Source organism: Lynx canadensis, chromosome C2 (genome assembly GCF_007474595.2).
Source record: "Lynx canadensis isolate LIC74 chromosome C2, mLynCan4.pri.v2, whole genome shotgun sequence".
NCBI lineage: Eukaryota > Metazoa > Chordata > Mammalia > Carnivora > Felidae > Lynx > Lynx canadensis.
In genome coordinates this window covers 145,851,463-145,862,359 of record NC_044311.2, presented here as the reverse complement: position 1 = coordinate 145,862,359, position 10,897 = coordinate 145,851,463, and the positions used below count along the sequence as shown (strand labels likewise).

Here is a 10,897-nt window from a genome sequence, read left to right as displayed (position 1 = left end):
CACTTATTCTGAGCATATTCTTTATCACCAATTTTAAAACTTTGAAAGCACTACAAATTGTCCTTTTCCAAATTTGCTTTTCCCCTCCCAAGCGATATCCTACATTTGATTAAGTATATCATATATTTATGATCAATCAGAACTGTAGCTTCTTTCTGGTTTCTCTATTAGAAATAATGTTCTGCAACTCTCAATAAACGACTATGCTCCAGAGTCAAATCTGAAATAGGTTAACATTCATTTAAAAGCAGTTTCTCATAGGTACATAGCAAGTACTTACTTACGATAAGAGAACTAGCCTTAAATTTACTAATTTGATGTATAAATCCTTAGACATAACCCACGTTTAAACATTTCCTTGGTTCCATCTTAAAATGCTATGGTAGATTTCTTTAAATGGCTAATGTGAAAGCAGACTGGCACAGATGGAGTAACTGCTCACGTGTGTATGGAGAGAAATATGTGCCACTGTGGCAGGTAGGTAATTTAATCTTACTGAGTCGAAGTGCTGAGGAGCTAATCAGAGAAACCATCTTAATTTCCCTGAAGCTGACAAAAGATATTTGTCCAAGATTTAAATTGAGGTTAGTCTTAGCTAAAAGACCGGCTGCTAAAAATTTAAACATCATTTAAAACACTTTGAAAAGTGACCTCTATGAAACATGTAATACCTGTCAACCTACTACTAAATCTGTTCTGTTCAAACTCTATGTAGGGTATCAAGAGCTAATTTTGAGTTTCAATCTGGATACTTCACTAGGTTCAAAATTCAGTGCCATATGGTATATTTGTTTATTGCGGGCTTGAATGAGAATTGAAGAAATTCAGACAATGAAGTTTAATACCCATGATTATTAAGCCTGGCAAAATACAGAGATCATTGAAACAGACATTTTAACTGAATAGGAGTTTTATAAAATTATACAAATCTTCCAAGTGATCATAAATCAGTTCTCATTACAGGTACTTAAAGCAATTAAAAAGTCACACAAATTACACTTTTAAAGTTACAGTGTTTAATGTTTATCAAGTTAAATTTCTACAACTAGCAAGATAACATAGGAGTTACTAGGACTCAGATCGCATCCTAGGGAATATTTACTTGGCGATCCCAATGACACCACAAGCCAAACGACTCCCAGCGTTTCCCGTTTGCGTACTTTCTTCATTTCCACCTTTGCCCAAGTCATCTCGTTTCTCGTGGACCTTTAAAAAGTTTTAAGAACATTAACATACTTAGTGCTAGCAAGTAATTACCACCTCTTCCCAACAATACCCAAAAGACTTTTAAGAACCACTTAATGTTAGAAAACACTGTGTTAAAATAATTCCTAGCAGGGAAATACGCTAATATTTAATCTAGTAGTAAAAAATAGCAACAACTACTACTCAAAGCTTTCACTTGATGATTCAGATGGAAGTTAACTGTCCATGCTAGGTTTGAGCTGCTATCGCTAAAACCCCAACGACTCTTCTAGGCCACCACATGCCAATGTTAACCCTCTGTGAGACATGTTCATGGCCTCAATTACACTTATTCTCTTACAATAAACATTGTTTTGGAGAGAAAAGAAAAGGAAAGTGAATTTTAAAAACTCAAAATTGTGCCTAATGAACTAGAAGTCTAAATGATCTTAAAAATATCTCAGGACTATTTAAATAACAGCATTTTCAATTTGGCTCATCTAACACTGATCGATGATTTTTCTGCCTCACAACTACAGCTGAAGAAAAGTCAAGGGTCAGCTGTAAAGAAAGGACTACAGGCAACAGAGAGCCTAGACTACTTGGTGTTTGTGAGAACCAGATGCAGCTCCCAGGCAGTCCCTTCCACGTGTTAGACAAGTGACCATAACCTGCAGATGCGAATAAGGAATACTGAGGCCTGTCTCAGATTTTAGACCTAACAAAATGTTCTGTTTAACTACCGGGGGGGGGGGGGGGGACATTCAATCGTGGCAAGAAAATACGGCCATTTAAAAACCAGACAAAGACGACTTCTGCTTCCACAATATGGATCTAATATGATCAAACGTAACCTACTTTACTACTGCATCTTAGCAGAACAGTGTTCATAACCAACCTAGATCATTAATTCATCGTCACTGTCATCAATAGGTTAACTGTTTTTCCTAATCTGAACTAAAAGTACAATGTATGTGGATCAGGATCAATAATCATGAAATCGTGAGAAGATACAGGACTGTTAGAAAAAACTGTATGCATACCCTATTATATGAAAACTCACCACCATCGTGCGGCCAATGATGGAATGGTCTCCTGAGAGTGCAATCAGAGAATCTTCCATAGACACGTTGGCCACACCGTCCTTGCCAGCAGTTACGTTGCCAAGGTCTCCAACATGCCTAACATTGAAAAAGGGTCAGGGATTAGGACTGATTTCCATTTACCTTACCATCAGGCTAGTTTGTGAGCTGAATTAAAAACTGAGTCAGATACATAAGGATGGACAAAGAGGTGGATATAATATGTATCAAATAGCACCCACTTTTTCAGAATGACAAAATTTTGGAACATACAAACTAGGAACAACTTGACATTCTAGACCCATTGCTCTTCAAAGCTTCAAATCTACAAAGTAATACTCTGGGAAGAATCGTGGGATGGGGGCACATCTGGAATTTCAGAGGTAAAGTACCAAAGGGTAAATTCTGAGTTATGCCTGTTAATTCTTGGCATGGCTAAGAAAGCTATGCCCCAGGCCTGTTATAAAAATAAATTACTCCCAGTCCTTAAATTTAGTATTTTCCTGAAAGGCTCTCTCAGGAAACACACATACAAATGGACTCACTGAATTTTCAGTAACAATTTTATCTACAAGGCTACCTATGTTTCACAATGATGGTTTATGTTGCTAGTGGTTGATAGTACTGTTATTCATGACATTTCCTGTATTAGTTCCCTTTGGCACTTGTATTAGTTCTATATTCAATAAATGCTACAAAACCAAATCGTCTTAAGTGTCCCCATTTGTCAATTAACAGCCCAGGGAATAAGCCGCTCCAGCACTTGGGGATACAGGGTTACTTGGGGCGGGGTGGGAGGCATACATACATAGAGGGCCTACCTAGAGGGCAATGAATTCAAGAGCAGAGGTGGGGAAGACTACTCAGTTATGTCAGCGTGCAATCTGCAAGTACTATACCCGCTCTGACCCAACAAGCCAGTGCCATACTTTGGATAAGAGTTAAGCACTTTGTCACTCACCTCTCTTGATCTTTTGGCCCACCATGTTTTTTGGATAGAGGATTAAAGTGAGGGCCTGCACTGGTACAGCCTATTTGCCAAAAGCAAAAACAAAAAGGTAGCTAAATTATGAATCAGAATTCCAAAATAAATTCTTAAAACAAACTGGTCATTACTAAAACCTCAAAGAGAGAAAATACTGACCTACATCACAACTTCTAGGTTCATAAAAACAGGAAGCAACACCTTAAGACAAAATAAAATAGGCAAGCAGTAGGGACAAGTTCTAACTAGTGTGTGTGACAGCGGTAAAGGTAATACCCTTCTCTGGGCTTTGATTTCTTCACTGCCCCGTAAAACAAGAGGGCCAAGACTTGATCTTCATGGTTCTTCTATCATTAAAACCCCAGGATTATGACTGTAGTTTATAAGGTAGCATACCTTAACTACAAAAACTCACCTCCCCGGCAACACACTACCAAGGAGCCCTACTGTGGCCTTTACTTGGTACCCGCAGAATATAAAATGGCACCTTCTGTCTAAGGGCCAAGGCTGTTGCCTCACAGAACTCCAGGAGTTGGCATTCAGAATATATTCTGTAAAAATGGCACTCTTGTGCTTCAGGGAAGGCCTTTCTCACAGAACACAATGCAGAAAGTGCTTTTGTGACATGGCTTTCTTCCCTCAGCAGGTGACGGAAAGTCTCCATTGTTTACAGCTACTCCCCAGCTCCCCCAGGGAGAAGACACACAGGTTACAGGAAGCAGCACAGTAAGTCCATGGCACACACCTCCCAAAGCAGAGCCAGTAAAAAAGTAAAGAGCAACCTGAGGAGTTTTGCTAATTGTTGAAATAGATCAAAGCGTGTCATTAAATCACAATTCTTACAGGAACTAAATTACAGAACAGTAAAAACAAATTCCAGCAAGATGAATCAAGTTTTCACCATAAAAAGTCTCAACACCCAGTTCAGATTACTCAAAAACGGTAGAAGAGGATTAAATGCATTTTAACCCATAAACTTTTGTTAACTTGCTTCTAATTAATGGAACTCAATCCAAAGCATCAAGAGTTTACATTCTTTTTTCATATTTGACTTTCCTTCTGTCCCACTAAGACCCCTGCGTCGGCAGCATGGAGCTATTCTTACAGGATGATGCAAATAAATGCAGACCCTGTGCTTGAAGCACCCACCCTCAACCCCAGCTCACAAACACCTGCGATCACTATGGCAGTAAGAAAGCAGCTTTTCTGTTTTCTAAAAAAATACTTGAGACTCTTTTATAATCAAGATATGATCATAAAAAACAAACAAAAACCACATCAACTTCGTCCTCTTCCTTTCCACACTTAAAGAGTCCAAAGCCAGTGCTATGGCTCATTTCCCTAAGGTCTACCTTAGTAATCATATTATCTTGACTTTTTTTTTTTTTCATGTTAAGGGGTAGCTCTACTCAATACATTTATCTTACTATGTGAAACAGGTAGGAGTCACTGGACCAACACAACACCCACCTTGTGTATTATCTCCAAACTGATGGACGTGGAATCCATGCTCGCCTTCAGTCAATCCTGTAATGGTTCCTGATACCACCACAGGCCCATTGCCCTTTAGTCAAAAAAAAGTGCAAGAAGTTTGAGAGAGCAAGTGCTGCTAAACAAAGAAAACAGGTGAATTATCTTTACCAGTCACAGGAAAAGAACACGGGAGTTGAAAGATCTGTGTCCAAATCCCAGGCCCACCCCTTTCTAGCGAGCTATTAAACTGTTCCAGGCCAAGGACCCAACGCTAGGGAGATGTGACCTTGTTCTAAGACAGCCCAGGAGCCCTGAAGCCAGCATCACAATTAAATAAAAGACGCCAGTGGCGCCTGGGTGGCTCAGTGGGTTGAGGATGAGTATCTGACTTCCGCTCAGGTCACGATCTTATGGTTCTTGGGTTCAAGCCCCACATCATGCTCGCTGCTGTCAGCTAGGACCCTGCTTCGGATCCTCTGTCCCCCTCTCTTCTCTCTCTGTCCCTCCCCTGCTTGTTCTCTCTCAAAAATAAACAAACATTAAAATAAATAAAATAGCCCAGAAAAAGCACCTAATCAGAGTGGCAAGTAGAGTGAGCACTTAAATGGTAGATTATAGACTTTGTAGGGATTGACTCCCTTTCAGTGAATATGTAACATGAATAAGTTATTTATTTTGTAAATACTTTTGAATATGCTATATCTGCACATGCTGAATAGGTGTATATATCAAACTTTTTAACCCAAATGTCAACACATCATAGCACCTTTTTTTATTCATGCAGACCCTCTTCCATAAAGCAAACATACAAATTTGCCTCCAAAAAAAAAAAAAAAAAAAAAAAGGAAAGAAAGAAAGAAAAAAAAACAAAATGAAACGACACTAATCATATACAACTAACCTAGGATCCCTGGTTCTCCACTCTCCCCCTAGGTGGGTATTTATCAGTTTCCACCAGAGATATTTTTTTATTAATAGCCAGAAAATATCCTGTCCCACTGTCCCCGGGGGACTGATTCTGCTCTAACCAAAGGTACTGTCTTCTAAAGTCATTTTAGGCATTCAAACCCAGATAACCTTTCCACTCTGACAGCACAGAGAAAGGGCAATGAAAACACAAAGGTAGAAAAACACATAGGGATCACCACGCAGGCAACAATAATAGGTAACAGTACTATACAGCTACATACATACAGAAAGAAAGTTAACTAGTATAGCTACAAAGAGATCTTAGGAACTAAAATAAAACACACACAGAAGTACACATGATGGCGTCTTTGTTTTTAGCTTGGTTTGTTTTTTAATAGTCAGGGCCAACAGTTACAAGAGGTGTTGGCCTTGAACATCTGACTTCCCACTGGATACAAAGCACCGCTCAAAGGAAGTAGTGTGGCAACTGCTGCCCTTCTTTGCTCTGCTTTTTGAGGACAGATACACTAGAATTTTTCTTTTTTTTTTTTTTTTAATTTTTTTTTTTTCAACGTTTATTTATTTTTGGGACAGAGAGAGACAGAGCATGAACGGGGGAGGGGCAGAGAGAGAGGGAGACACAGAATCGGAAGCAGGCTCCAGGCTCCGAGCCATCGGCCCGGAGCCCGACGCGGGGCTCGAACTCACGGACCGCGAGATCGTGACCTGGCTGAAGTCGGACGCTTAACCGACTGCGCCACCCAGGCGCCCCTACACTAGAATTTTTCTAAGCATAAGCTTTAATTCTGTAAAAACCAAAACGAAAGTGTTACCCGCCCCCCCCCCCCCCCGAATACACGGCGTTACCAAGAGCACAGAGACAAAGGGCAGGGTCTTCCCAGCATCTGTACACGGGTCCTGGGTAAAGGCAGAGCACACGGGAGTAGCTCAGCAGTAAGCTGCCTAGTTACAGCCCTACAGGGGCCGCACTGTTGTCTTAAATGAGTAAAAACAGGTCAGGGAAGCGAAAGGAATATAAACCAACTGGTCCCGCAGAGTGCTGTCCTGAGCTAATGAAGGCTCAAATTTTTCAAAAGATCTCCAAATTTTTCAAAAAGAAGCCAGGAATCTGGACTTCTAGGTGAAAATTTCAGATTTTTAAAAACTGGAAACTAATCCAAAAATATTTTAAGTTTATTTTTATTTAATTTGACAGAGAGACAGCAAGCAAGGGAGGGGCAGACAAAGAGGGAAACAGAATCCCAAGCAGGCTCCGTGCTGTCAGCAAAGAGCCAAATGAGGGGCTCGAACTCACAAACCATGCTTAACTGACTGAGCCACCCAGATGCCCCACTAATCCAAAATTTTAAATGCTCTCTAAACCAAACAAATATGGTTTATTTCCAATTTAACACACCTGCATATCCGTAGAGCTGTAATGCTGAACTACACAAGGATCTTTTATCAGGTACAAACAGCACCACCAAAATGAAGTTTGGAACTTGAAAAAGGGGAGTCATACATGCAGCTCAGGGAAGGTGGGTAGACTGAGTTACGTATGGATTCACAGCTCGGCTTCTGAATGTAAAGCAGAAGCCATTTCTCCATAGCCAGAGGGAAGGGATCCCTCAGAAGCTGCCTAGATTCTCTAGTATTTTGGCAAAATTACACAAGGAGAGAAGAGCAAAACAAAGTCTGGCAAATGAAAGCAGCAAAATTTAGTCAACTGCCAAAAAGCCTCTTCCAGAAAATTTTCAAACCACTCAAAGGATAAAATTAAACTCCCTTGCATAAATTTCATAAACAGGGACACTTACAAAGATTACTTTTCCTGTCCTCTCACATTTCTGTAAGCCCCTTTAAAGATTAAACCTCATTCATATATTGAATATCACGATTATCAAGCAAAGTACGACAATTTTCCATCAGTTCGTAACCTTGCTAAGATTTGGGAGACAAACACCTTCCTTGTAAAACATGTGTTTCATAATACAATTAATGAGTATTTCTGTATACTTTATTCTTTGACCATCTCAGTAGGGGGCTTGTTGGTAGAGCAATTTCAAAACCACTTTACAGAAAATTTGGTTAAATCAATGTCCAGACAAGCAAGTTGAGTGACACTCCAGGTCTCCTGACTTCCAACTCCAAAATCCCATCCACTACCCTCTAAAAGTTCTCAAAGCTTGATGCAAATTAGTATTAGTGTAGAAACTAAACCCAGCAATGCTCAGGGGCACCGGGGTGTCTTAGTGGGTTAAGCTTCGGACTCTCGATCTCAGCTCAGGCCATGATCTCACAATTCGTCAGATAGAGCCCTGCATCAAGCTCGCTGCAATGTCAGTGCCAGGCCTGCTTGGGATTCTCTTTCTCTCTCTCTCTGCCCCCCCCCCCCCCCCCCCACTGGTTCTCTCCCTCTGAAAATAAACATTAAAAAAAAAAAAAAAAAAAGCCAACCAGCAATGCTCATATTGCGCCCTGACAGATTTTGATATAATTGATCTGGAATTAGTATCAGTATCACATTTTTTAAAAGCTCCTCAAATGAGTCTACTGTGCACCCAGGGTAAAACATCACAGGTCTGGAAAACACCCAAGGGAGTAGGTTAGTTCTCTGGCTTCTGGAGCTTTGGAGGAGGAAAAGGAGCTTTGCCCAGGGCCATCTTCTTTGACTTTACAGCCAGACCATGACCCAGAGCAAGGGTCAGCAAACTCTTCGGCAAGGGGCCAAGGTTTCTGTCCCCTTAAAATCAAAAACAAACGGAGACCAGCCTTGATAATTCCCTGATCAGACAAAACCAAGTTAGTCATACAGGCAAAAGCTTAATTGGCTTATTTGGCAAGACTAACTTGACATGGGTCATCTCTTATTTATGCCTTGTGGAAATGGTAAGCAAAAGTCAAGCTGTTTCCCAAGGTCAGTATGTGGTAGCCACTAACCAATTTCTTAGCATCTAAGAAAACTAAAATCATAACCCATCACTGCGAAACATAAAGTCACTGCCTTCTCACTACAGAAGATGCTTTATGACAATATATACCCCTCAGCCGCGTTCCATGAATTGGTCTGAGTGCTCCCGGTTCACGACCATCTTTTGGTGTGTGCACAATAAACTTTCACTAATCAGTACTTCAGGGATTCAATGGTTTTATTTCTTTGTACAGTCGCATGACTCTTGTTTTTTAGGACCCTCTGAACTAACCATATACAAACCACTCTTAGCTCCGGGGCTGTACGAACACCCGCATGGGGACGGGCTGTGCCCACAGGCTGCAAGCTGCAGACCTCTTGAGCGGAAAGGAAACCCCAAAGCGGGGTAACGGATGCGACTATACCCAGGTGGCTCGGCCGCACTCGCCACCACCAACCCGCCCCCCCCCCCGCCCCCGCCGCCCCATTCCCGAACCTCAAGGGCAGCCAGGCCCCGGACTGCGCAACTCCGAATCGGCACGAGCTTCAGGACCCAGAAAACGACCCCGCAAGGAAGGGCCACAGCCTCTGCAAAAACGTCACGTCTCCGCCCCGGCCTACCGACGCGGCGGCGCCGGCCCAGGCCCTCGGGGCAGCCGGCCTCTGTCCGCGCTCTCCAAGCACCCCCGGGGCCGCCCGAGGCTCCTTCCCTGCACCCCTGCCCAGGCCTAGCCACGCACCGCCGCCCCTGCCCGGCCCGCCCGGTGACTCAGCACTCGGCCGCCGCACCGCCGCGGGGCAGAGGCCTCGGGCGGCGCGAACCCGCAGACTCCGCGCGGCGGGGGCGTGACGAAGGCGGCTCGAGGCCCGGCGGGCCGGCGCTCCGGGGCACAGGTGAGCGGGCGCGGCCTTCCCGCCGGCCTCCGCCCCAGCCCTTGCCTTCTGTACGAAGTGGATGGTGCCCTCCACCGGGCCCTGGCCCTTCAGCACGCACACGGCCTTCATCTCCATGACGCTCGGGGTCCGGTCCGAGCTTCCAGGGCTCCGAGGACACCGGAGGACGCCGCAGAAGACGCCGACGCAAACCGAGGCGGCCGCGCCGCGCGCTCTTAAAGGCTGAAGCTCTGGCTCCGCCCACCCTGGCCCGGAACCAATCGTCCCCCGCGCTCAGCCCGCGCCCCACAGGGCTTTGGCACGCGAGTGGCCTGGAACGACCGGGGGCGGGACTAAGGGGCGGCGTGGGGAACCTTGCGTCCCGCGCGGCCGGCTCCCTCCGCCCCGCGGCTCGAAAACGCCCAGAAACATGGAACTGTGGAAAAAATCAGCCATTCCCTTCCAGCCTGTGGATTGCAGTACGCGAACCTGGGGAAATGAGGTATATGTGGCACGCCTTTAATTTCTTAAGTCACTTTGTCTGGAAATGTCATCGGTTATAATGACCTTGTCTCCTCTGTTGCTTGGAAATTGGGATGCGTCAAGCTGGTTGCTTTTTGTGGTTTTCGTGTGTGTCTTGTTTCTTGGGTTTCTGAGGGTGTGTAAGGTCGGCGCATCTGAATCTCTGCCCTTGCCTTTTCTTCCCTGCGGTTGTTTTAGTCCTCAGCACACAGCGTTGGTAATCTGGCTAGAGGAACTCTGTGTTCTCTTCACAGTTTTCCTGTTAGACCGAGAAGGCCACAACCGGTGAGAATCCCAAAACGTCAGCTGACTGACTGCTGCACGTCTCTCGTGTTTCGTGCGGCCCTCCTGCCCAGCGGTCGGGGGGAGGAGGGCAGAATGGGCACACAATTTATACCTCCAAACGCCGGAATATTGCTTAGTCTTCCAGAAAGATATTTCCAAATTTGTTATGAAATGAGCAAAAACACAAACTACTTGTGTGTGTATGTTACTAAAGGATAAACATATTCACTGTGTGCTCCGAAATGTGTAGAAAGATGGACAGGAGACTCTGGCACCTTTGGGGTGCAAATTTAACTTCTGCTAGGTTCTCGTAGAATTTTTTTTTTTTACAGTGAATGTGAATTTGTTTGCAACGATACGGCTTTGAGAATCCTATCCACCTTCCTCCGCACACACTTTTGCAGGGAGGCTAGTTTGATAGGCCATGGGAAGGGGGTGGCGCCTGGGTGGCTCAGTCTGTTGAGCATGGGACTCTTGGTTTCGGCTAAGGTCATGATTTTATGGTTCCTGGGTTCAAGCCCCACCTGGGGAAGGCAGAGCCTGCTTGGGATTCTCTCTCTCCTCTCTCTCTGCCCCTTCCCCTGCTCGCTCTCTCTCTCTCTCTCTCTCTCTCTCTCAAAAAAAGAATAACAAACTTTAAAAAAAAAGTTGGTATTTTAAAATAAACCACGC

General features: G+C 44.0%; 1 protein-coding gene across 1 annotated transcript; it reads right to left on the bottom strand.

Moving 5' to 3' along the window:
• Positions 1 to 778: 778 nt before the first annotated feature.
• On the bottom strand, positions 779 to 9,642 carry SOD1 (superoxide dismutase 1). The gene is made up of 5 exons (XM_030329385.1): positions 9,485 to 9,642; positions 4,723 to 4,816; positions 3,229 to 3,298; positions 2,249 to 2,366; positions 779 to 1,206 (listed from the first exon to the last, which is right to left on the bottom strand). The coding sequence occupies exons 1-5, from the start codon at positions 9,554 to 9,556 to the stop codon at positions 1,099 to 1,101; spliced, it is 462 nt and encodes a 153-aa protein (XP_030185245.1). The 5' UTR covers positions 9,557 to 9,642; the 3' UTR covers positions 779 to 1,098.
• Positions 9,643 to 10,897: the final 1,255 nt, after the last annotated feature.